This window comes from Vicia villosa, unplaced genomic scaffold (genome assembly GCF_029867415.1).
Source record: "Vicia villosa cultivar HV-30 ecotype Madison, WI unplaced genomic scaffold, Vvil1.0 ctg.001687F_1_1, whole genome shotgun sequence".
NCBI lineage: Eukaryota > Viridiplantae > Streptophyta > Magnoliopsida > Fabales > Fabaceae > Vicia > Vicia villosa.
In genome coordinates, this window is record NW_026705698.1 from 81,657 (window position 1) to 108,059 (window position 26,403).

At 37.1% G+C, this 26,403-nt stretch overlaps 4 protein-coding genes and 1 non-coding gene across 6 annotated transcripts; 1 reads left to right on the forward strand and 4 right to left on the reverse strand.

Moving 5' to 3' along the window:
* Positions 1-610: 610 nt before the first annotated feature.
* On the reverse strand, positions 611-2,035 carry LOC131636289 (uncharacterized). Of its 2 annotated transcripts, XM_058906915.1 has the most exons (7): positions 1,942-2,035; positions 1,693-1,855; positions 1,546-1,604; positions 1,266-1,436; positions 1,137-1,178; positions 972-1,031; positions 611-882 (listed from the first exon to the last, which is right to left on the reverse strand). In XM_058906915.1, the coding sequence occupies exons 3-7, from the start codon at positions 1,546-1,548 to the stop codon at positions 727-729; spliced, it is 432 nt and encodes a 143-aa protein (XP_058762898.1). In that variant the 5' UTR covers positions 1,549-1,604; positions 1,693-1,855; positions 1,942-2,035; the 3' UTR covers positions 611-726. The 2 variants fall into 2 exon arrangements, with proteins under 2 accessions (XP_058762898.1, XP_058762899.1); XM_058906916.1 differs by lacking the exon at positions 1,137-1,178.
* Positions 2,036-2,145: 110 nt separating this feature from the next.
* Positions 2,146-3,573, reverse strand: LOC131636288 (uncharacterized). Its single transcript, XM_058906914.1, has 4 exons — positions 3,265-3,573; positions 2,531-2,798; positions 2,356-2,446; positions 2,146-2,276 (listed from the first exon to the last, which is right to left on the reverse strand). The coding sequence occupies exons 1-3, from the start codon at positions 3,400-3,402 to the stop codon at positions 2,403-2,405; spliced, it is 450 nt and encodes a 149-aa protein (XP_058762897.1). The 5' UTR covers positions 3,403-3,573; the 3' UTR covers positions 2,146-2,276; positions 2,356-2,402.
* Positions 3,574-6,679: 3,106 nt separating this feature from the next.
* Positions 6,680-9,403, reverse strand: LOC131636279 (G-type lectin S-receptor-like serine/threonine-protein kinase LECRK2). Its single transcript, XM_058906906.1, has one exon. The coding sequence runs from the start codon at positions 9,280-9,282 to the stop codon at positions 6,814-6,816; it is 2,469 nt and encodes an 822-aa protein (XP_058762889.1). The 5' UTR covers positions 9,283-9,403; the 3' UTR covers positions 6,680-6,813.
* A 7,235-nt stretch (positions 9,404-16,638) lies between these two features.
* Positions 16,639-18,041, forward strand: LOC131636282 (peroxidase 25-like). Its single transcript, XM_058906909.1, has 4 exons — positions 16,639-16,929; positions 17,007-17,186; positions 17,300-17,462; positions 17,562-18,041. Exons 1-4 carry the CDS (start codon positions 16,732-16,734, stop codon positions 17,981-17,983), a joined length of 963 nt encoding a protein of 320 aa, XP_058762892.1. The 5' UTR covers positions 16,639-16,731; the 3' UTR covers positions 17,984-18,041.
* Positions 18,042-24,797: 6,756 nt separating this feature from the next.
* On the reverse strand, positions 24,798-24,879 carry TRNAS-GCU (transfer RNA serine (anticodon GCU)). Its single transcript has one exon. It is a non-coding gene; the product is annotated as a tRNA-Ser (tRNA).
* Between the last annotated feature and the right edge of the window lie 1,524 nt (positions 24,880-26,403).

Genomic DNA, 26,403 nt, shown 5'->3' on the forward strand with positions numbered 1-26,403 from the left:
TAAAACTACATGAAAGTATATATCTACAATATAAACAAATGTAAAAGGTTTTGATAGTGTTATTTATTTATGTTTAATCATTCTTAGTTAAATTTGAAAGTGTAGAGAACAATCGTTAGAGTGCCATATCAGAATAGATAATGATTTTTTTTATTATTTGTTATTTAAGTTAATACTAAATTAAAAGGTATCCCACTAAATTCCAAAATGCAGTTTGTCTCATATATTTATGAACGTGGTATGCATTTTGTTGAGTAAAATTTTCAACTATCTCATCATGGGTGATTATGACTAAAAAAATCATGCACCTGATGGTAATGTTGTAAAAATTATATATAAGATCATTTGTTATTATAAAGAAAACTGGGTGACATATAATAAGCAACCATATTGAAAGGTTCAAATAAAAAAAAGGAAGAAATAGAGAAAAGGGTACAAAGTTGTAACACAAAGTTACTGTTTATGAAATAAAATCTTCATTGAACCAAAATGGACTATCAAATAAAAATGCTACAATTAGCATGTCTAACTTTTGTAACAGATATGGATTTAGAAGAAAAGTATAATGCTTTTAATATTCAGGATTTAATATTACATCATTCATGCAAAGATAAAGTCATCAGTGAACCAAAATGAAATATCCAAAAGCATCCTAATATGATAAAGTACTGAGTAGTGAAAACAAAAACGTTATGGTTGGATTGTTTCAAAATAGTAGGAGTACGACTACTTGTTGTTCTCCAACTTGATGATCTTCTTCAATTTGGTCGAAGATAGTTCACCGTCACATACAGATGTCGACTCGCTGGAACCATGATGATTCTTCCTTTTTGCAGTGGGAGTTAGAGGCTCCGGATTATGTTTGGATGTTATCTCTAAGTCCTGTAAACATAACATAAAAAATAAGTTATGAATATGTATAGGACAGCAACTTTGTAACAGTACATGCTTTGGTGTTTGAAATTGAATACCGTTGGAACGTCACAATCATCTGCAGCATCAGTTTTGGCTTTATCGACGCTCTCTTTAATCTGCAAAATACAAACAGAAGATGCGAATTGTGTTTCAAAATCATTATCACACAACAGAATTTGCAATATATAAGCATTTATAATAAATAGTTTCATGATATATACCTGCAGTGGGAGTGGTGTTACAGATGGTTCAGAATTCACGACCTTTAACGTATAAACAGAATTAGTTTTTTTGTATCAACATAGATGATGTAAATATTAAGAAAATGTGAGTTGTAAGTTCAGTGATACCTGAATATCCGCCCAAGGAGCCTTCAATTGTTTTACAAACTCATCATCTTTAATGAACATTATAACTGAGGCGCTGTCCCAACTGGGCTGCCATTTAACCCTCAAAGCAAGATCCAAGTCCAACATAGCATCAAGATCTAATGGGAATTCTAATGGATCTGTGATACCAGCCTACAAAAAAAATATAACATGTTATTAATGCTCAACCAGAACAACCAAAAAAATATATAACATGTCACTGCGAACTGATTTAGTGCATTCATGGCAGCACTGGTAGTACCATCCGTGGGAAGACGCAATGAGTTTTCTGGTTTTTGCAACAGTAGCACAGAAAGTAATCTGCATGAAAAAATGAATATGTATTTTAAGAAAGCATACACATCCTCAAATTGCTTCAATGATATAATTCACATTTGCGTAACGGTACCTCGCGGATTTTCTTCATCTCACTGAGTGGTACAGCAATAGCCCCTTTCAGCAACTTCTGCAGATGACTTTGTCCAACATTATCATTTGTCGATGTGCGGGAGTATTGTTGAGACTGAGAGGTTAGTTGCGTGGAAACAGCACGCAACGATTCCTTTGGGAAACTGCATGAGGAAATCAGAATCAATATTGCACATGAGAGGAATAAAAAATGAGATGACTTTAAACACAAATATAGCATGGAAGCCACCTGTTAAGGAAGTCCTTGACACTCGGCAAATCTGCATTGATAAGGAGCTTGGTAACATGGAATGTGTTGGTAACAAAGAGAGGGTATTGGCCTACAATAAAAATTAACAATACAATCAAATTACGTGACAGAAGCAAAAATAACAATGCACTCAAATTACGTGACTGTCGCGGATTAAAATTCCTACGATAAAACAACATACCAGCTTCTTTAACTTTTAATTTGCATACTGAATCAAAATAACAATCGGCCCACTTGTGGCAGCTTTGTCCTCGTTAAACTTAAAAAACTGTTTGACATAGCCCTCCCAAAGGGTGCAATTTATGGTGTTGTTGCTGGAGACATTAAAATGGGCTCATTATAAGACATGAAATAGATGAAAAATGGCCAAAATTAGATGGTTGAACGACATACCTTGCATCTCTCAGTAGAAAATTAGCCTGAAATTTTTTTCCGCCACTTTACGTCTGTTGATACCCAACACTCTCGAGCATACCAATAACATCTGAGGGATTGTTGAAAACGAAGAACATAAGTATATTAGCTACTATATAATCTACAATATAAGGATATCACGATGTAGTGTTACCAATGAGTACATTCTTCTGATAGTTTCCGTTAATGATGTCAGGGAAACTGGTGAAGGGGCGTGGTTTGGGGGGTATGTCATGTTTGTCAACATCACCAACAACAGTTCCTCCAGTAAATTTCACCAAGAACTTGTGGGAGCTTGGTTTGAAAACTAAGTTATTAGGCTGCACCGCAAAATTTGACACAGTATACGTGCGGTCCACCTCAAACTTCTCATTGTATGCGGCCATGCATGCAGTTGGAACAACCACGTGGATATCACAGCCCTGGCAATATACAAAAGGTTAAATGCAGAACACAACCTCATACACGTCATATGACAGATTATGTAACATAGTTTCAAAACATGAAAAACATGAACATCATAAATATAGAAACACAATATGCCGTAACATTAAAGGCAAAAGATGTAAAACATTAACAGCATTTATAATGTAACGAAAAGGAACACATGCTTCAAAACCATAAAAAAGGAACAGATATTGGAAACACATGAAACAACAGCAACGGTAAAAACAAAACGTTCAAAACGGTAAAGATCGAAGACGCAAAACACAATATAGACGACAACATATGAACAATCACACACACTAACAGAAGTTAAAAAACCATGTGAACAATCACACGCACAAACAGAAGTTTAAAAACCAAGTGAACAACAACACAATAAACACGGTATATGTTTAATATTTTGAAACGCAAACACATAAGTTAACAGATGTGCTCACTTACCTCTTTGTCTTGGAAGATCATCTCAAAGTGCTCCTTGTTGTTGGTGACTACCTTCCATTTATGGGCAACTCTCACCGCCACTTTCCACAACTCCTTGGTGTCGTTGATGTCCGTAATTTTTTCCATCGGACGAGCCATGCAGAGGTTGAAGATAGAAGATGGAGAGGTTGAAGATGGATGAAGATGGAAGATGGCGCAGTTTTCAAAACGGGAGTGAGATGGAGAAATAGCAAAAAGATAGAGGTAGATAGAAAGAGAGTAATAAAACCTAATGAAAAGACTTTGAGAAAGAGTTTGAGTATGGCAGAGATTATAATTGTGTTTTCCAAGAAACATAGCAATATAAAATTAATATATTTGGAAATTTTGTAAAGGTGGTCTTTGGCTTTTTTGAAATCAGACGTGGCGGTGTAGATTGTAGAAAAGAAAAGCAATTAAGGTGTCCATGTGGCAGACTGTGGAAGCAAAAGAGCAGAATTGTACTTTCCAGATCAGTTAATTTCTTATATTGTAGATATGATATTAGAGACATATATGAAGTATACAATTCTTTTTTCTATTTTTAATTATTCATTAGAAGACATTTCTTTTCTTGTGGAATGTTTAAGAGAAGACTTGTTAGTCAAGGTCTTCGTGAAGTATTAAATAAGTTTTAGAAACTTAAAAACACTTCCATCTGTTTGACAATAATGTAGGTTAATGAATACTTTTTTCTATTTTTAATTCTTCAATAATGTAGAAAAAAGTAAAACGTATCTAATACTTCACGAAGACCTTGACTATAATGTAGGTTAATGAATACATAAAAGGGAAGTTTTTTTTTTTAAGAAGGCGTGTTTTATTGAGTAGATATTTATGTCACATTACTCTACTTTTTCCTTTTTACTTTTGTTTTCATTGGAAGACATTTCTTTCCTTGTAGAATGGTTTAAGAGAAGACTTGTTGGTCAAGGTCTACGTAAAAGTATTAGAGAAGTTTTAGAAACTTAAAAACACTTCCATTTGTTAAATAATATTGTAGATTAAATGAATTAAGGACTGTACCTATGAATAATTTTTTAAATAGTATTTCAAATACTTTTAAATTGTTTAAAGTCTACATGCAGTTTTAAAATCTACATGCATCATTATCTAAGATAATTCAATCTATTTTTGAATTGTATAAGATAGATAAAAAATTGAATGTAAGTAAGAGAGAAATTTAAAATTTACATCGAAGATGAGAGTTTTATTTTGAAGTGTGCTATGTTTACACTAGGAAGTCTCTACACCATATATACACCTTAGCTTTTTCAAAACATTTCAACTATAGCACAAAAATTGAGGCAAGAAAAAATTATTAAAAAAGGTAAAAGTGCATCTAACCGTATGTATATACGGTGTTAGTGTAGCTTTTGGTGTAAATCTAACATTTCCCTTTTATTTTATGTCTTTCTAAATTTGAAATAACCTATTTATAGGCTAAGTGATGTTGTTTTACAAGGTTGCGACTCTTGATGAAATAAATCATTTCACCAAGTATAACAACACTTCATATTAAGTATTGCAACTTTTTTACTTTCACCAAGTATTTCAACACTTCACACTAAGTAAAATGACCACTGACACAAATGGCAGCTTGCCGCCACTAGCTGGTCGAAGGTCGGCCACAATATAACTCAGCGAGTAGCCCAATTTTTGTGTGTGTCATGGCTAAATGCTTAAGTGACGCCTACAAGCCGCCACTAGCGCCTCTACGCCCAAGCCTCTGGTGTTTGAGTCGGAGTCAGTATTGTCAAGTGACCTTTTGGAGTTCAGGATGGAAAATTCTTAGGGTTCATGCTGACAAGAAGAGGAATTGAAGCCAGTCTAAATAAATGTCAGACAGTCATCCCAATGAGAAGCCCCACCAATATCAAGGAAGTGCAACAACTTACAGGTCGTCTTGTCGCTCTATCTCACTTCCTCTCGCGTGTAGGTGGCAAGGCTTTCCTTTTCTTCGCCACCCTTAAGGAGAAAGAGAAATTTGAATGGACTTCTGAGTGCGAAGAGGCTTTCTCAAAGGTGAGGACTTCCTCGCGTTGCCTCCCATTCTCACCCGCCCGTTGGAGGAATCTCCGTTACTTCTCTATTTCTCGGTCTTATATCAGGCGATGAGTTCAATCCTCGTTCAGGAGATAGAAAATACGGAAAAGCCTGTGCATTTCATACTCATGGTGTTCAGAGGTGTTGAAGTGCATTATTAGAAGATTAAAAAGCTAGCACTAGTTGTCATCGTCACAGCGAGAAAGCTAAGACCTTACTTTCAAGGTCACAAGATCTTTGTTAAAATCAATTATCTTGTTCGGCAAGTCTTAAAGAAGTCGGATTTCGTAGGAAGAATGGTAGCTTAGGCAGTGTAATCAGAATATGATATCAAGTATATCCCAATGAGAAGCATCAAATCACAAGTTTTGACAGATATCGTGGCCAAATTTAGCTTGCCTGTAAACAAGGAGTCACCCTCAGAATGGACGCTATATGTAAATGGTACCTCAAAAGTGAAAGAAAATGGTGCTCAAATAGTATTAGAGGGACCAAACAACATACTCATTGAGAAAGCCTTGAAGTTTGAGTTCACCGCCAGTAACAATTAGACAGAATAAGAGGCCCTTATTGTTGGCATGGTTCTCGCCTTAGAGATAGAAGCCTCCAGACTGAAGGCAAAAAAAAACTCTCAGTTAGTCGTCAACTAAGTCTCTGGGCAGTACCAGACAAAAGAGCCTCAGCTGATAAAATACTGCCAAAGGTACAAAGTCTATTCTCTCGCATTACTTCTTTTGAAATAGAACATATTCCCCGGAAAAAAAATTCAGAGCAAATCTTCTATCCAAGCTTTCCACCTCAAAGATGGGTTTAATATAACAGTAATCCAGGAGACTCTTGCCTCCCCCGACCCACCGAGCGAGATATACTCTCTTGAAGTTGTTTCCGAATCTAGTTGAATGTCGCTCATACTGTGTTTCATGCATGCATGGATTATTATATGTGCCAAAAACACTCGGATCATTTTTTGTAATCAAATTCCTACTGTGCAGTGTCCCGTACCAATATTAAATTTTTCAAAATTTGCTCGTAGAGTCAATGTAAGGTCTGTTGTCAATTTCAAACTATTTACACATAAATGAAGAAACATAGAGACTGGATTTTGGAGGAAGGGATCATGCGTTTGATCTGTTTGTATGGTAGTTTCTTTTAGGAGATTTGTATCACAACAGAAAGAAATACTCATATATGATAGTGCCTATATTTAATATTATTACACGTCTTCCATTAGTAGCAAACACAGAAGCTAGATTTTGATAAATTTCATCGCAACAACACAGTTCAAATAACAATAAAAGAAAAACAAATGAAACTCCAGAAGTACATGAAATAAACAAACCATACATGAAAATACTAAACAAATATCTATATTACATATGACTTATACGAGTGGCACAAATTCAACATAAATTAAAATGATCAAACTGCAATAGCACAAATCACAAATCACAAACAACAGAAACAATACATAATGTTCCTACAAGACTATCCAACTGAGCCAGATGGAGCTGGAGGAACTGGAATGTCTTTCAAACCTTCTAGCATCAGTATTACATTCTTCATTGTAGGACGGAGAGATTGGTGGTCTTGCACACACCACAGCCCTACTTTCACCATTCTTTCCAATATTTTCCAATCCACATCTTTTTCATCATGTCGGATAAGCTCGTTTAACTTCTCTGCTGCATAACATTGATATACCCAGTTAGAGAGAAGGATTTCATCAGATGAGGAAATATCATTCATCTCTATACTTCTTCTGCGGCAGATAATCTCCAACAATATCACTCCAAAACTGTAAATGTCAGCTTTTACTGATACTGATGCAACCTCTTGTTGCCATTCAGGTGCCAAGTACCTGCTTCTGCCATCATCCCCAATTTTAGTTCTTGAATTGCCCCTCTTTGATAGTCTTGCCAATCCAAAATCAGATATTTTTGCAGTCCACGATTCATCCATAAGTATATTTCGAGGATTTATATTGCAATGGATGATTTGGACTTCACATTCTTCGTGTAGATACAGTAGTCCTCTAGCTACATCTAATGCAAGTTTAATTCTCTCTTTCCAAGATAGTCCTGCTTCCCGTTCAAAGAGGAGATTTGCAAGAGACCCTTTGCTGACAAATTCATAAACAAGGAGCTTCTTAGATCCTTCTATGCAGAAACCAATAAGCTTAACTAAATTCCTGTGATGAGTTCGAGCAATGGCCGTAATTTCAGCTTGGAATTCCCTTACACCTTCATCGGCAATTCTCTCCTCCAGTCTCTTCACAGCAATACTTCTGTTATTGTCGCCTATTTTACCTTTATAAACAGTTCCAAATGACCCTCTCCCTATCTCTTCTGAAAATTCCCCGGTTGATTTTGCAAGTTCATCAAAAGAAAATGATCGCAAGGAACATTCTTTAGTAAAATCAAGTTTTTCACTTTCAGACAACATTGCATACCTATTAACTTGACGCCTGTAAGTGAAGAAAATGGACACCGCCATGATCAAACAAATCAATGAAACGACACCCAAAGTAAGACTAAGAATCATTATCAGATTTTTCTTGTTGTCAACAACAAACTTGAGCTTAGGCGTGTTGGTGTCGTTTGAGGTCTGAGGTGAAATACTAATTATTGAAGAAGGAAACTTTATTAGGGCCACAGACTCAGTGATAGAATAATTTCGGATATTGCCATAAATAAGCGGAAGCCTATATTTACTGCAACTGCTGTATATAGTTACATATAGTGCTCCCCCACAAAAACAATCCTGTTGGCAAGCCTTTTCACAAGTTTCCATGTCGACCAAGGGTATGACAGAATAAGGAATACCGCCCCAAAACAAATTCTTAATCTGAGTAAAATTATACAACAACCTCAGGCCTTCACTTCTTTCACAATCATCTTTGTTATTCATCTGGACGCAGTCTATAGGCGTGTTTGGACTGCTTTTAGTATTAGACGGGGTGAAACCATGATAGCACTTGCAGGCAACATCAGCACCACTAATGTTAGAAGAGCAATAACTGTTCAGCCCACAAAACCCATACACTTGACATGTACTATTGAGTGCGTGCCACAACGTTACCACACGAGAGCTATTGTTGCCCTCAAAGTGAAATTGGTGCTCATACAATCTCAGGTTTCCATCTACGTCTAGTGTTGCACGGTAGATTGAAGTTGTGTTGTTGTGTGACTTCCTTGTTGTTTGCTCGTTGCCATTGTTGAAACACAACGTACTAGTAGGATCAGAAACTGATTCAAGACAAAGAAAGCCTTGAATGTTAAGACTGAGTTGTTGGTATATCTCATACAGAGTGTTTGAAGCCCAGTAAGCATCGCGCTCGCTAACTCCGCTATAAAAAGGATAAGCAACAAGGTTTCCATCATCTTGCATGGTGAGATAGAAATTTCCAGGGGAATGGTCTGATTTGGAAATACTAGAGATTAAAGCATGACCCATAGTCAGTTTCTGACCTCCTAATATGGTGTCTGTTGGGTAATCAAAGCTTTGCCAGATAACATTTGAATGCTCATCATAAAGCACAAAGTTTCCAGAATCAAGCATAGATGCCCATGAGACTATATATGAATCTCCTGAGTCTAATTTTTTAGGTGAGTCTCCGTTTCCATTTTGAAGAAGCAGACCATGCTCTGTCAAATTCAACATAGATTTAGAGGAGACTGGTGGATCATCTCGGTTAGCAGTCCACACAACAGTGGTTGTATTTTCAGATGGATTAACCAACCATATCCCAACAGCAAAGTCACTACCTTGTGGGTAAAACCCGAATGAAAAGTGGCCAGAACTTGATGACCATGAACTGTTTTTGCCTTGAGGAGAGAGTGAAGACCCCAACCTAAAGATACTGGAGTTATTTTTCTCAATTGTGTTTCTAGCATCTGTTGTAATTAGCATCAACAAGAAAAGTAATAATAACAGAACAAGGGAGGATGAAGCCATAGTAGGAATACAAAATCAGTCGCTAAACAACCACTGTTAAGCTGGAAGGACACAACTCTATTGAATGACTAGTTATCTTTTTTAAGACTCGTCACCGGTTCATGTACAACATGGGTTTTTTTTTTTTAAGAATAGGTGCATTTTCGGCATTTAAGAGATGCTGACAACCCAAATAACAACCTAAACTTATTTCACAATGCGAGGTAAATTGTTTGTAATTACGGATGGCAATGAGTACCCGTGGAAACAGGTAGAAGTCACCCGCTACCCGCCCCATTTTATAAAGAGAATATCTCAATTCACCTCTTGATCTTCTTAGACATCTAGTGCAATATCATTTATGCCACTTGATTTCGAAGATACATATTAGGAACCACTTTTTTTTTTACTAAAATTTGGCTTTTTCGAAGTCACATCTACGAAAGTATTTTAAATTGATAAACCTTGGGAAAAATCATAATAATTCAGTTCAGAGAATCTTCCGTAGCTACATCTACAAAACGTCTTAGCGTCGTAATATTCCGTAGATATAGCTCATAAACTTTCTACTATATTTTGAACCAGCACGATCACTCCCCTATTATTGTTTTTCTTCTTCAACACTCATATTCACCAACCTAAAAAACCCTACATCATCAATATCATTTTTCACTTCAAAGCTTCAACTTTTTAGTCCAACAAAACAAAGGGAGCAAGAGAAAACTAAATTTCAGATAAAGATTCAACTTTGTCCATTACATTGCTCACATTAATCATCAAATTTTTGTAAAAAAAAGTAATGTCGCTTCCGTAGGTACAGCTCCAGAACGTGTTGAAGATGAACACGTTCTGTATGCACATCTACGGAATATGCCTGTGCTGTTTTTTTACAGCAGTATTGTAATTTTTTGTTTTTTTGCTATTGTTTACAAATAGTTATGGTGCAACCCGATAATATCTCAAAAGAATTAGTTTCTACAAACGATGTTTCTCCGAATGTTCAAGGGATTGTCGTAAAGGCGGTAGATGTCGGTGGTGACTTTAATAACAATCAAGAGTTTGATGATCGTGATAGCATGCTCACATGGATTCGTAGGACTGCAACTAGACTTGGTTTTGGTGTGGTAATAGGAAGATCGGATAATGGTTCAGAAAGAAGAAACGCTTTTGTAACAATGTTGTGCGAAAGAAGCGGGAAATACCATACTCCTCTACGGAAGTTTAAAAGAGACGACACGGGTAGTCGAAAATGTGAGTGTCCTTTTAAAATTCGTGGTTACATGTTGGCTACCAAAAAGTGAAAATTTAGTGTTATTTGTGGTTTGCATAACCATGAATTGTGCTCAAAGTTACAAGGTCATCCTAGTGTATGTCGGCTCAAACCGAAAGCGGAGACATGTATTAGTGACATGACCTTGAATCTTATCCAACCGAAAAATATACTTGCCACATTGAAACAGAAAAAAATAATCTTATCCAACCGACAATGTATCAAATATAAGTCAAGTGTATAACATCTGATACCGCACTAACAAGGAGATTAGGGGAGATAGGAGTGAGATGCAACAACTGTTGAAATTGTTGGATGATAACATTGGTACAGAATTTGCGACGATGGAGTTACGACCCGAGATATTTTTTGGACTCATCCGGATTCGATAAAGTTGTTCAACACATTCTCGACAGTGCTCATTCTCGATTCTACCTACAAGACCAACAAGTATAGACTTCCATTATTTGAGATGGTTGGTGTTACATCTACCGAGAAGACATATGCCGTTGGTTTTACTTTTTTGGAGTGTGAAAAAGAGTATAATTTTACATGGGCATTAGAGGTGTGTCAGTCACTTTTGAAGGACCAAGTCGAGATGCCTAAGGCGATTGTTACAGACCGCAATATCGCGTTGATGAATGCGGTGGCAAAGGTATTTCCTTCTTCTAATGCATTACTTTGTCGATATCACATAACATGTAATGTGAGAAGTATGGTTAAACTCGCGGTAGGACGAAACAAGTAGAGTCCGAAGGTGGAAAATTGGTGAAGCACGGTGTGATTGTTGAACAAATTATGGACGCATGGAATCGTATTGTAAATTCTTCGACAAAAGAATTATATGCCGATTCTGTCATTCAATTTCGAAAAGTGTGTGAAAAGTATCCTGATTTATTGAAATATGTTGAAAGCACCATTCTTGATAAGGTGAAGGAGAAGTTTTTGTGTGCGTGGACTGATAATGTCTAACACCTTGAGAATACAACCACCAACAGAGTTGAGTCGGCACATGCTAGTTTGAAAAATTGGTTGGGTAATAGCAAGGGTGACTTGTGTCGAGATTGGGACTCCGTAAATCTCATGATTAAAAACCAACATAATGAGATACAAACCACATTTGGTCGAAGCATTACGGTGTTGGAACATCGATTTAAGGACAACATTCTTTATTCTCAATTGATCGACAATATGTCTCGCCCTGGTTGAACTATATTTTTCACGAGGTAAAACGAGGTGAAACTGTAGGTTTCGATAGCGAAAATGTGGTTGCACTATTTCTAAAACATATGGTCTCCCGTGTACTTGTGTTATTGCTAAAAATATGAAACTAGGTGAGCCAATAAGAATGGACAAAGTTAGCCCTCATTGGAAAAGACTTAGTTTTGATGATGATGGTTGCATGGAAGGAGGTACACCGAATATCTCTATTTCTACCGAATTAGAAACGATACAAGAGAGATTTTCGAAGGCCGATGACAACATGAAACTCCACATCAAAGAACAATTGAGGACAGTTGGATATCCCGAAACAACCGACATGAAATCGCCTTCTCAATCAATAAAGACAAAGGGTGCTCCGAAGAAAATGAAGCCTACACCGAATGACAACTCGACTACACAGTCTCCTTCTTATTGTGAGCACGTTGATTCACTTTTTCCCGATTCACCAACTCCTAAATATCAAAAAGGTTCCATGAAAGGAGCTCGCATAAGCAAACCGCCCCGACACCAATTCCACTAAAAATTCCATTCATCGACGAGATGCCAGTTTTTATGCACAAATACATCAAGCGGATCGTCAATGTTGAGGGGGGGCGATAATTGCGGTTACCAGGCCGTTTCGACTTTGCTTGGTAAGGGAGAGGATAATCATGCGCTTGTCCGTCATCAACTTATCCAAGAGTTGAAGACGCATAAAGACTCATACACGCGGTTATATGGAGAGATATATAAATTTGAAGCAGTTTACAAATCTCTTGTTCCTTGGTTGAGAGGTCACGCACCAGTGTAAAAATGGATGAGATTCCTGGAAATGGAGCATCTTATTGCATGTGCATATGATAGGGTGTGCATTGACTTACGCGATACGGGTTTTCATAAACCTTTTTTACGCTACGCACTGCACCACCTAGAAATCCAAATGATCGCATCATGTGTATTGGATGGCTTGCAAAATCAAGTCATTTTGTACAAGTTTACTTGAAACCGAGATGCCCCATACCACCTACGTCACCGGAATGGGCGACTCATTCTACCGCAAATGCCCAAACGTGGTCGGATTTTTTTCTCGATAGGATGCACGAATTCGAAAGATTGAACAACATCGAGAAGGAATCGAATACGGAAAAGTCAACGATGGAACCACCAATAGATTTAGCTGGCGACACTTGTTTTGATTTGTTTTTAATTTTGGAAGTGTAATATAGTCACTATTTAACATTGCAATATAATCAATTTTTAACATTTCAATATGCTAAGGTTCCTTATTATTCTTAACATCGAAAGGGCCTTTTACAATCAGGAATATGCCAATGATTCTGAAGGAGTGGAGAACGGATTTCAATCTGAAGAAAGATTTACTCAGAACCCTACCAATCTTGATAAAATTGCCTCAGCTTCCACTTCATCTTTGGGGGGTAAGGAGCTTGAACAAGATTGGCAGTGCTATTGGAAAATCCTTGGTAACTGATGAATGCACAACTGGTAAATTGAGAGTCTCATATTCCCGCATACTAGTGGAAGTGGACATCACTCAGAAATTGACAACTGAAATAACAATCAAGGATTGTGAAGGAGGGAAAATTATCCACAAAATTGAGTATGAATGGAAGCCTACTTTTTGTGAGTGATGCCAAAGAGTTGAACACAATTGTGAGAGCAAGCCAAAAGCATAACAATGGAGGCCTAAGCAAAAACCACCAGAACCTAAGGAGCCAACACCAGTCCACACTCCAAAGAAAACAAACATTAAGGTTGCAACTATAACACCAGAGGAATCAAATGATGAGTCATGGATCAGAGCTAGCAAAGCCACCAGAGACAGGGGTAAAGGTATCTTACATTCTGCTTCAACTTCAGGAATAAATTATATCAATGGGTTTGGGGCATTAAAGGTGGATCCTCCGGATGCCTTGGTCATTGGAAAATGATAGTGTCGTGGAACTTAAGGGGGCTTAATAAGATGGGGAAACTCAAGGAGATTAGCTCCCAACTCTTAGAGTTACACCCTGCTATTACTATTTTAGTTGAAACTAGAGTTAAAAGTAGTAAAGCAAAAGAGATTAGAAAGAAGTTGCATCTTGCTAATAATTATATAAACAATTATCAGCACCATGACAATGGGCACATATGGCTACAATGGGATGAGAAGCAGGTTGATGTTAAGTTTGTTAACTCCTCAAGTCAATTCATCCACTATGGGGTATATGATACTATTGGTAACTTAAAGCACTGGATAACTGCTATATATGCTCATAACCAATTAGAGAACAAAAAAGGACTTTGGAAGGATATTGAAACTCTACACATGGTCCTTCGTGCATTCTGGGAGATTTCAATAATGTTGCTAAATCTCAGGACGGGATTGGAGGTAAGATTGTCACTGAGTATGAGTACAAAGACCTATAGGGTATGATGACCAACATTGGTTTGAGTGAGATGGATAGCACTGGGGACTACTTCACTTGGTCCAATAAACACTCCATTGGTACCATATACTCTAGAATTAACAGAGTATTAGGTAACAAAGATTGGTTCCTTGACAATATGGATACTGTTTTGCACATCCTAACCCCCAATGTTTCAGATCATGCCATCCTCTATCTCTTTGAGAAGAAGAAGATACAAAGAGCCCCCCATAAATTTAAATTCAGTAACTGTATTGTGGAGTTTGAAGACTATGATGATATGATAAATAAGAGTTGGATGAAACCCTGCAGAGGTAGGCCAATGCAAGTCTTATGGTGCAAACTTAAGAGACTGCAGACTGTTCTTAGGCAATTTAGTAAGTCCCTGGCCAATTTAAATAAGAACATGGAGAAAGCCAGATAGGACCTAAGAACAGCTCAAACTGAACTGATCAACAATAGAATGGACCCTCACTTAATTGAGAACATCAAAGCCCTTATTGAGCAACTTATCAACTACCAAGAAACTGAGGAAAAAGTCCTTATGTAGAGAGAAAAGATAGAGTGGTTAAGAAAGGGTGATGGTAACAACTCTTATTTCTTTGCAACTTTCAAGACTAAATAGAATAATAGAAGCCTACAGATGCTATAGAAATCTAATGGCACTCCTATCCATCAGCAACAAGACATTGAAAAAGAGGTGATGGATTTCTATTAAGCTCTTATGGGGACCACTGATGACAAACTGAATCATATTTATATAAATGCTATGAGGAGAGGTAACTAGCTTACCATGGAACAAAGAGAACAACTTGTCCAACCAATTACCATTCAGGAGATTAGCACAGCCCTAAAGAACATTGGAGATTGTAGTTTCTCTAAGGTTGGCATGCATTTTGGTAAAACATACTGAGGAAGATCATGTTGAAAGAAATTCAAGATGACCTAGCGTTCAGGCTTCAAAATGTCAAACAAGATGTCATAACATGTCTGGTATGACACCTGACTGCAGAAGTTGATCTATCAAGTGAATCAGGCATTTTTATTGCTACAGGAATCTCGTGTTTCAGCTACAGAATATTCGGAATAATCAATTAGCTGATATATTATCCAAGATTGATTCAATCAAGAGATTTCTACATTCAGCTACAGAATATTTGGAATGGAACAAGATTGATTCAAACCAGAACATTCACGGTGGTTAGAGGGACAAGAGGCTATATGGCTCCGGAATGGAACAAGAACGTGCCAATATCACTGAAGGCGGATCTTTATAGCTATGGAACAATGCTGCTGGAAATTTTGTGTTGCAGAAGAAACCTAAATGTTAATGTGTTGGATCCCGATGAGATTCTTCTCTCTAGTTGGGCTTACAAGTGCTTTATTGCAGGAGAAGTGAATAAGCCTGTACCTTGGGAAGTCATTGATAACAATGTCATGGAAAATATGATTAAGGTGGCACTTTGGTATATCCAAGATGATCCTCTTCTCAGGCCAACAATGAAGGGTGTGGTGTTGATGTTAGAAGGAGTCACTGATATAGCAGTTCCTCCTTGTCCAGATGCCAATCCTGGATAGAAGAAACGGTTGCAGCTGTTTCTCATGTGTCTTTCTGTTTGTTTAACTGTGCCATGTTATGTATTCTTGTTTTTCTTTCGGTTGTTAAGGTTGTCAGTGTGTTGTGAGAACTAAAATAAGGTAGCAAACCAAAAACTTATGTAAGTTATTCCTCTTCCTCGCGTCAATGGCAATTCAGTTACAATTTAGCAGCAAATATTTAGTATTTTCTTATAATGATAATACTTACTACTGATTAACTCACCAACAAAACCAAAACTGTTAATCAGAATTTCCATGCATGATCATATAAGAGAATTTCACATTGCTATGTTTTGTAGATTACTACATTATCTTATTGTAATTCAACTATTATTTTATTTCTTAGTGCTTGATAGTAAATCAACTTTAATTTGTTGCACCATTTCAGATTGTGGTAAGAAAGTGATCGATACCTAAAACTTTTCAATTAAATACATGAACCAACTAGTCTGAATGAAACCAAAAAATGTAAAGAGTTAAAAAAGAAAAAAAGCTGAACATTAAAGACAAATATAAGAAATAAAGAAAGTTGGAACGCGTTGAGGAATATATAAAGCAGATGCACTAAAGATAAGAAGAGAGTTATGGAATGGCCTCTCAAGTATGAACTTCAAAACAAAAAATGGGAAAGCATCTTTTAACTTACTCACATTTCAAAAGCATGCATAAAAAATAAGATAGTGTATTTCACATCATTTTATTCATGTGGAAGAATCATTTTTATAATTTTTCCACTTAAATTTCTATTTTATGGAAATGTATTTGGTTAATTGGCCAACACCTTATAATCCACTTTCTTTATAAATGAATTAAGAAAAGCTTAATTGTATAGTGTGAGGTCTACTTTTTGCCTAGAGAAAAACCATTATAAATAAGTGACAATCAGTGATACAAATTCTCTGCAAGCAAACCAAGTTTGAAGTTTTGTCACCAAAAGAATACTTGTTTCAGTTTTCATTGTATTAGTACAAAATGATTGTGAAATTTTGCTTCCTGGTGATTTTGGTGATGAGTTTGACAGTTAAAGCCCAACTGAAAACTGGTTTTTATTCAACTTCGTGTCCAACAGCCGAGTCCATCGTTCGGTCCACAGTTGTATCGTACTTCAACAACGATCCAACCATTGCTCCTGCCTTGCTCAGACTTCATTTCCATGATTGCTTTGTCCAAGTAAGCTAAACCATCCTCCTTATATAAATAAATGTTACTAACATCATCATTTGACAGTATCTCTTCCACTTCCACAGGGCTGCGATGGATCCATATTGATTGCAGGGTTCTCCGCAGAGAGGAATTCTTTGACAAACCTTGGTCTAAGAGGTTTCGAAGTGATAGACAATGCAAAATTACAAATAGAGGCTGTATGCCCTGGAGTTGTCTCATGTGCTGACATCCTAGCATTAGCAGCTCGTGATGCTGTCGATTTGGTATTAAAACCTACTCAAACTCGCTCAAACCACTCGCACGCGCGCACACAACACCTTGTGTTTTTTAAGGAACCATGAAAAAAATTAACACTTCTAATTTGTTAATATGACAGACCGATGGCCCAAGTTGGTCAGTACCAACCGGAAGAAGAGATGGAAGGATTTCTTTATCGTCTCAAGCCTCAAACTTGCCTTCTCCACTTGAACCTGTTTCTGTCCACAGACAAAAATTTGCTGCCAAAGGTCTAGATGATCATGACCTTGTTACCTTACTCGGTAATTTTTTCGATACTAGTTCAATTTTTTGCAGACATATCATACATGTTCCTAGTATTTGGTTTACACGCAAAACATGATATCTTGTTTTGTGTGAAGGTGCACATACAATAGGCCAGACAGATTGCAGGTTCTTCAGTTATCGGATGTACAATTTCACACCAACTGGTAATGCTGATCCTTCTATAAACCAAGCTTTCTTATCCCAACTTCAAGTAATATGTCCGAAAAACGGCGATGGTTTGAGAAAGGTGGCTTTGGATAAAGATACTCCAGCAAAATTTGATGTGAGTTTCTTCAAGAATGTGCGCGATGGTAACGGGGTTCTAGAGTCAGACCAGAGGCTTTGGGAAGATTCTGCTACAAGAAGGGTGGTGCAAAATTATGGAGGGTTTATTAGAGGGTTATTGGGGTTAAGGTTTGATTATGAATTTCCAAAAGCTATGATTAAGTTGAGTAGTGTAGATGTGAAGACTGGTTATGATGGAGAGATCAGAAAAGTATGCTCAAAATTTAACTGATTGTTTGTGTCCTTTGTGCTAAGTTTACATGATCAAAAAGACTAAATAATTTCTACTACTTCATAAGCATAAAATAGCGAATACGTGCTTAAACAATAGCATAATAACATAATTGGTTTTTGGTCTTGAAATGAGCATGTTTGTGATTAGAAATAATTTAGAAATAATAAGAAATATTGCCAAACCAATATAGGAACATGTGCAATCACAGTTGAAGTAGAATGTGTTTTGAGACAGGATTTCTTTATATTAATGTAAAACCAATCTCAATGAGACAATTATTCATAAATGAAAATCAATCACATAAATCTAAAATCATTCAAAAATGAAAATCAATCACATAAATCCATAATCGTTCACAATTTTTATTACTTGTGCCTTGTTGAGTCATTTTGACTCCATTATCCACTTGTGCCTTATTTTTAGGTTTTTTCTTTACCCACCTCCCTATGGGGGTCACCCCCAACGAAAAACTCAGTTTACCCCTGCTTCGGGAATGAACTTCCGAAGTAATTTTTTTTTTAAAAATTTCTCAGACTTCGGAAGTTCATCTCCGAAAAACACCAAATGGGGGTGTTTTCGGAGATGAACTTCCGAAAACACCTTTTTTCAGATTTTGGAGGGTTTCGGAAATGAACTTCCGAATTATGCAGAAACTGTGTTTTTTTTTTTTTTTTGATTTTGGAATTAAAGATAGACGGCAAATAAAATAATCGATATATAAACAGAAAATACTAATATATTAATATGATAAGAAAAATGATATATACAAATCGATCCGATCCAAATCCAAATAATAATAGTGTACGAAAGATACAATCCGAAAACAAAAAAAAATAAACCCGCCCACTACTGGGTATGCCTAACCCTCTCACCCTGGGCCCTCCTCTGCCGCCTGTATGCCGCTGCACGGCCCGCATCAGTGACGATCATCTCCATCACGGCGACTGCCTCTGGACCGCCCTGATGAACGACACCTCGATCCAACACGTCCCGCCCAAGCATCTCTATCCGCTGGCAGATCGGCAGGAGATCAATGGCGTGGTCATCCTCGGCCTGCTGGTTCTCCAGGATCTCCTCGTGTGCTGGCCTAGGAGCGCCGGGAGCGTCGGGTGTCAGCAGAGGATGTGACACCCGATAGAACCATGTGACGTACCCCTTCACACTGTGCCAGTCCTGGGTGACCCGCATGCGACGGTACTCCTCCGGTACCACATGATGCTCCCAATCGTCAAACATGGCAGTGAGCTGCACTCTAGTCACTGTGTCGGGAGCAGCCTCAAAGGGTGACCTGGTTATCATCTGCACAAATCCGAACTGCCGCATGCACCGCTCAGGGAGATACCGGACCATGATGGTAGTCCCGCATGCCAACCAACCAGAATATAGAGATATGCCGTCAAAGGGGACAATCTGAGTGTAGTCGCTGAACGGCCTCCAGGTGACGTCGTCGGGCATCGTGCGGTCCAAGTACCCACGATATGGTCCCACCGCATTGTTCCCCCTCTGGAGAACGTATCTGGAGGCCCTGGGCATGGCGTCAACGTACGCAGGATCGATGTGGAAGCCATGGATGCGGGAGAAGTAGGAGATGATCCAGCTCTGAAACATAAATAAATACGAAACATAAGTAAATACGAAACATAAATAAATACGGAACAATTAAAATGAAACGTACTGTGAGTAGTGTGCAGGATCCGGTCAACTGCTTCGTCCTCCAGTTGGAGGCCTCATTCAGCTTCTAGTATAGGTATGCCAGAGTAGCTGCCCCCCAGTTCCACTGGTGAACGGTGGTCAAGTCCATGAAGTAGCGGAGGTAGGTCATGTCGACGTACCTCGCACTCTTGTCGACAAAGATCGCAGCGCCTACCACATGCATGTACCAGCACCGGAGAGCACAGCCACGATGATAATGTGTAAATAGCTCGTCACCCTCAGCCTCTGCCTCGGCCGCCGCCACCAGGTGGTGCTCGAAGTAGCGGCTCAGTGTGATGAACCGGATATGAGGCCCAGATGTCGTGGCGCACTCAAAGTCAGCAACTTCGGGCTCCATACCCAAATAGATCACCATCCACTCAGTGGCTTCGACCCTCTGGATCCGGGAGTGGGTCAACAGTGGCCCCCTGATCAGCAGGTGGAGAAGACACTGCACATCATGCAAGGTGATCGTCATCTTCCCAACCGGCAAGTGGAAAGAAGACGTCTCCTTGTGCCACCGCTCCACAAAAGCCCCCTGCATGTCGTGGCTGATGGTGGTGTACCCCGTCATGCAGAGCCCACTGAGCCCTGAACCTCTCATAGTGTCGTTAAACCACTCGGCAGTCGGTTTAAACAGACTGAAAATATTTCGGGCAAGGTTCACCATTTTCAACGGCTCTCTCTCTTGTTGCAAAAAAATAAATAAAAAAGTATGTTAAACAGACGGTTAATAAAATATTGAATAAACGTCTAAATTATAAACGGTTAAATAATGTAGTCGGGCAAATTATAAAAAAATATCTCTCCCTCTCAGATCCGCCGAGCGACGTGCTCGCGGTAGAATATCAGCACAGAAGTGTCAATGGGCCCTCCCGGGTAGCTGTCCTCCTGCTCATCCTCCTCCCCGGGTGGAGGGTCAACATCCGGTACCCCCTCCGCCTCGTGGTATGGCACTGCCACGTCCTCCTCCTCCTCCTCCTCCTCTCGCTGGCAGGAAGAAGATACCCGAGCCAGCCTGCTCCTAGATCCAGATGAGGAGGTACCCTCGCCCATCTCCACGGGAACTCTCACACGTCGTCCCCGGCCCTGCCCTCGTCCCTGTGTCGACGCCAGCTGCACCGCCGCCTGCTCGCGTCTAGCCGACGCAGTCTGGGTCTCTCTACCCTGTCTGATGCGTGCTGGTTGGTTGTCTGACATGTTCCTGTAAACAGCTGAAATCGATTAATATGCGAGACAACAGAAAAAACTAAAAAAAATTGCACTTCTGATACAATTCGGAAGTTCATTTCCGAAACTGGGAATGGAGGTGTTTTCGGAAATGAACTTCTGAAACACCCCTGCGCAGAAGTTCTCTGCAACCTCCAATGGCAGACCCCAAAATCCTAAATCAAACCTATGTCTACACATTCTAAACATCCTAAATATCAGTACAAACCTAACCTAATACATTTTTTGCTATTTGTAAACACCCTAATATAAATTTTAATCATAGATCTTAAAATTAAAATGCTTACCGATTGAATAGATTGGAGGACTTTTGAATGTAGTAGAGCAAGTAGATGGAGCCTTTGATGTAGCTTGGAAGTGGTTTGCAGAAAAATCTCTTTAGGGTTGAGTTTGGAAGAAGATTAGGGTAAATGAATTAGGGAGGGGGCTGTTTTGCTTAATCTGCAAAACGCGCAGTATTTCAGAAATGAACTTCCGAAATGCTGTTTTCGGAAATGAACTTCCGAAATAAGACAATTTTTTCAAAAAAAAAGGCGCTTTCGGAGATGCATCTCCGAAAACACCTTTTTATTGCATTTCGGAAATGCATTTCCGAAGTCAGGGGTAGTTTGGGTTTTTCACCAGAGCTGAACTAGAAGGTTGGGAAGTAGCCAAAGAAATTTTCTATTTTTAAAAAGATTTTGTTTGATTTCAAATTTTGCACGACCTTCTGAACATAAATCATATGTTATTTTGTTCTAGATTTAGCGTGGTTTATATTTAAAAAAATTCTTTTGGTAAGATTTATTTTAGAAAAGTTTGTTTTATCCTAGAATCTGTATTGTTTTATTTTAGAAAGATTTCTTTTAAGAAAATTATTCTGGTCAAAATTGAAAACGATATGGATTTGTTTGTGAAAATCTAATGTTTGTGATAGTCGAATTGAGTATATATAAAGAGAGAAAACATGCGCTCATCACATGAACTTGTAATAGATATTTTGCAAATTAAGAAACAAAGTGAGCATTGCCTATGTTAAACCCTATACTACGTTATTTTCTATCATTTTACGAGAGACAGAGTTGTGGTTTTGTTTCGTCAATTTTTGTCACGTTTTATTACTAAAGACTTACTAACACCTTAAAAGCGTTTGAGTGGAATGAGAGGATGTCATATTCAAGGGAACCTAAATTGAAATTCCTGAGTAGTGTTGGAAAAATGGCCATGAATTGGTGATAGTTGAGATAAGTCTGTCGTGTACTACTTACTACTTATTATTAGTTCATTTCCTTCCCACTTGGCTACTTCCCTCCAATCGTAGGTGACAATTGCACGAATCTAGGTTAACAGTTTCTTATGTCTTTTATTTATTACTTGATTTAATCGTTCATATATTATTTCATACCATCTTATCTCATGCATTGATTTGACATTATGAGTGACATCTTGTCTCTTATCAAACATAATTACAATAGGCATCAGAGCAGAATACCTTGGTTCGTTTCGGTGTTTTCCATTGTGACTAACTTTTTCGTTTAAGATGGATAATATAAAGGATGGAGGATATGCTAAACGTCCAACAGTTCTTGATGGAACAAATTGTGATTACTTAAAGGCTCACATGATTGTTTTTCTCAAGTCCATGAACAACAAGACCTATAAAGTTGTTATCAGTGGATGAACACCTCCTATGACCAGAGCTAATGATGATTCTGAATCAGTGAAACTTCAAAAGTATTAGACCCTTCTAAAGATTAAGTTGATATTGGAAATTCTCGTGCTCTTAATGCTATTGACAATGGAGTTGACAAGACCATTTTTAGGATCATTACCACATACATTAGTGCCAAGGTTGTTAAAATTGCAATTTAAAACTCAAACTCTATAGATTTTACGTTTTTAGTCAGCATTTCGTGTTAAATCCCTAGTAAAAACATTTTGTGCATGGAAGATTTTTATCGCTTTAAAATCAATAAAATCGTATAAAATCATTGAATTTTACTCTTTGACCCGATTTTACCTTTTTATGTCATATTTTAAAAGCCTATTTTATATTTTGACCCATGAAAATTTCACCCACGCTTTTTTCATTTTAGTCACATTAAATAAACTCTTCCAAGCATATTTGAGAGAGAAAGAACATACCATCATAATTAAAGGTAAAACGAGTTCTCCCAAATGTATGATGAGAATGTGAGACAACCTACCAATGTTGAAGTTGGTGCAAGTTGTGAAACGACAAGTTCAAGTAATTCTACAGCTCCACCTTCAAATAATTTTGTCTTTGGTTCTAATATTGAAGAACCTTTATCAACTGAAGATGAATTTGATCAAGTTGAAGATGAATACACTAATGATTATGATGTTGCAGAAGGACTTGACATTGATCAAGATGATGTTGTAGAAGGAATGAACATTATTAAGCCACATAAGTCAAAAGTCGTTAAAGGTAAGTTTTAAGGTTTCGATGTTTTGTATATGCCCATCAGTTAGGTTTTATAGGAAACGGATTATGGGCTTAAGTTTCATGGTTCAAAACATGTATTGGATAACATTTGGTGAAATTTAGTTGAGGTGGCTCAACCTCAAACTAATAACTCTCAAAATAGTAATTTTGATATGAGAAAAGATATCTTGCCGAAGGGGTGTGTTTTCTCAGCCGCAACCTAAATTCCTTAATAATGATGAAAAAGGAAGCCTCCTCAAACTCAATTGTGGGGACTCCAACTTATCACCAATTTTTTTAGGAACTTTAGATTCTGGGTGGAAACCTATGAATAATATCTTCTCCACGTCTCTAGATTAATACATTAGAGATTTTGGTGAGTTGAAATATTGAGCATCTTTTACACCTAGATAAAGAGAAATGGAGGGTCACATGCTAACGAGATGTAGGTTATTAGGTAGACCCAACTGTAGCTCACCATTTACAATCTTAAATAAGATAAAAGTATCTTTCATTCTCGTTCATAGCCTATAATTGTTGTTGCAAAACTTTCAACAAGTCCCTGCAAAGGTTTCTACTCTTCTGCCGCCTGGGAAAGGCAGCATTTAACACATTTTTTGGTATGGTTGAGGAAGTCCTTGATTATGCAGTTGATTTAGAGAAATTTTAGAGATGATGATGATAATGATTATGCGCTCGTATAATTGGCTTGAAGAAGTTGTGTTTTATTGACGATGGACTTCTTAGTAGTTGATGCTTCTTGTATCAATTTTAATAATAAAACTTGAGAGGGGGAAGATTTTCCAGTATGTATCATATAGACAGAACCCTTGACTATGTAAGACCCAATATAAATAACTTATGAGTTAGTTGATTGGCTGAAACAATGATTAATTTATGAAACATAGTAATGTGCCTATAAATACTTTGACGATAAATTTAGTCAAGAGTCGTTAAAGGTAAATTTTAAGGTTCTGAGGTTTTGTATATGTCCATGAGCCATCAGTTAGATTTTAAAGGAATGGGATTATGGGCTTAAGTTTCATGATTCAAAACCTATATTGGATAACTTTCTCATAATAAATTTGAAGGACAAGTTATGATTTAATAGCTATCATACTATCATGAACAGATCATTGACACTCCTTAGGTGTGTTTTAACAGTGTGATATGGCTTACTAATGATATCAATGATTAGTCAAACATATCGTGAGTTTAGTTAGTTATCATGTACATAATGTTTTCCCAATAGCAATGTGTTTATAAAAATTTACTAGCAATGTTGATACTGCTAAGGGCAAAAATGTCACATCCCAATTTAAAGCGTAATTTTCAAAACATGGAAAAGATTTTAGATATGTAGCTTTGGAAGAAAATATTTTAGAATGTAACGTGATGAGATATATGATTGTAATGATATATTAGAGAGTTAAGATCATGTTTATACTTCAATTAGTTTTTGAACGTCGCCTGAGAGATTCGAACTCTCGCGGGGAAACCCCATGTACTTAGCAGGCACACGCCTTAACCACTCGGCCAAAGCGACATGTTAATAAATATTTTGCAATAATAGTTATAACACGTGTATATATGACGTGTATACGACATAACCTTAGTAATAATTTTTCCACACTGCCTACTCCTAAATATGTATTCTTTAAATTATACATGACAATAAATATTTTAATACTCTTCTCCTTCTAAATGATTTATTTCACTTTACCGTTAGCTTTTAATAGATTAGCTTCATAAACCAAGATGAACTCTCTGTTTGTTTTCTATATTAACTCATGGAGGAGATTTATTTCATTCTGATATATAGCTCTCAAATATCCATTGACATTGTTGTCTTCAAGATCTAGTAACATGATCTATGAAACAAAGGAAGAGCTCAGTCTTAGAACTGATGCATATGGATATAATACCCATGAATCAAGTCATGACTCCCATTTTCAAAGTCATTACAAACAATTTATAATTGAATGATATCCTCACATATATAAATGAAAGAAGATATCCTTTATTGTTATTTGGTTTTCTTGGCAGTGGTTTTGTCATGTGATTCTTAAGATGTAAGTTTGCTATGAAAAATTAGAACATGGTTTTTTTGTGTAATTAAGTTGAGGTAGCTCAATCTCAAACTACTAACTCTCAATATAACAATTTTTAGAGATGATGATGATGATAAAGATTATACGCTCGTATAATTGGCTTGGTGAAGTTGTGTTTTATTGATGATGAGTTCTTAATAGTTGATGCTTCTTGTATCAATTTTAATAATAAAACTTGAGAGGGGAAAGATTTTCCAGTATGTATCATATAGACAGAACCCTTGACTATGTGAGACCTAATATAAATAACTTATGAGTTAGTTGATAGGCTGAAACAATGATTAATTTATGAAACATAGTAATGTACCTACAAATACTTTGACGATAAATTTAGTCAAGAGTCGTTAAAGTTGGTAAGTTTTAAGGTTTCGAGGTTTTGTATATGTCCATGAGCCGTCAGTTAGATTTTATAGGAATAGGATTATGGGCTTAAGTTTCATGATTCAAAACCTGTATTAGATAACTTTCTCATAATAAATTTGAGGACAAGTTATGATTTAATAGCTATCATACCATCATGAACAGATCATTAACACTCCTTAGGTGTGTTTTAACAGCGTGATATGGCTTACTAATGATATGAATGATTAGTCAAACATATTGTGAGTTTAGTTAGTTATTAGATACATAATGTTTTCCCAATAGCAATGTGTTTATAAAAATTCACTAGCAATGTTGATGCTACTAAGGATAGAAATGTCACATCCCAGTTTAAAGCTTAATTTTCAAAACATGGAAAAGATTTTAGATATGTAGCTTTGGAAGAAAAGATTTTAGAATCTAACGTGATGAGATATATGATTGTAATGATATATTAGAGATTTAAGATCCTCTTTATACTTCAATTAGTTTTATCGCTAAAATTTAGAGTTATAAATATAATAGTGTGGCTATAAGTGAATCTAGTTTCATAATGTTTTAAGAGAAACAATAAAGAGAAGAGATAAAGAGGATTGAAC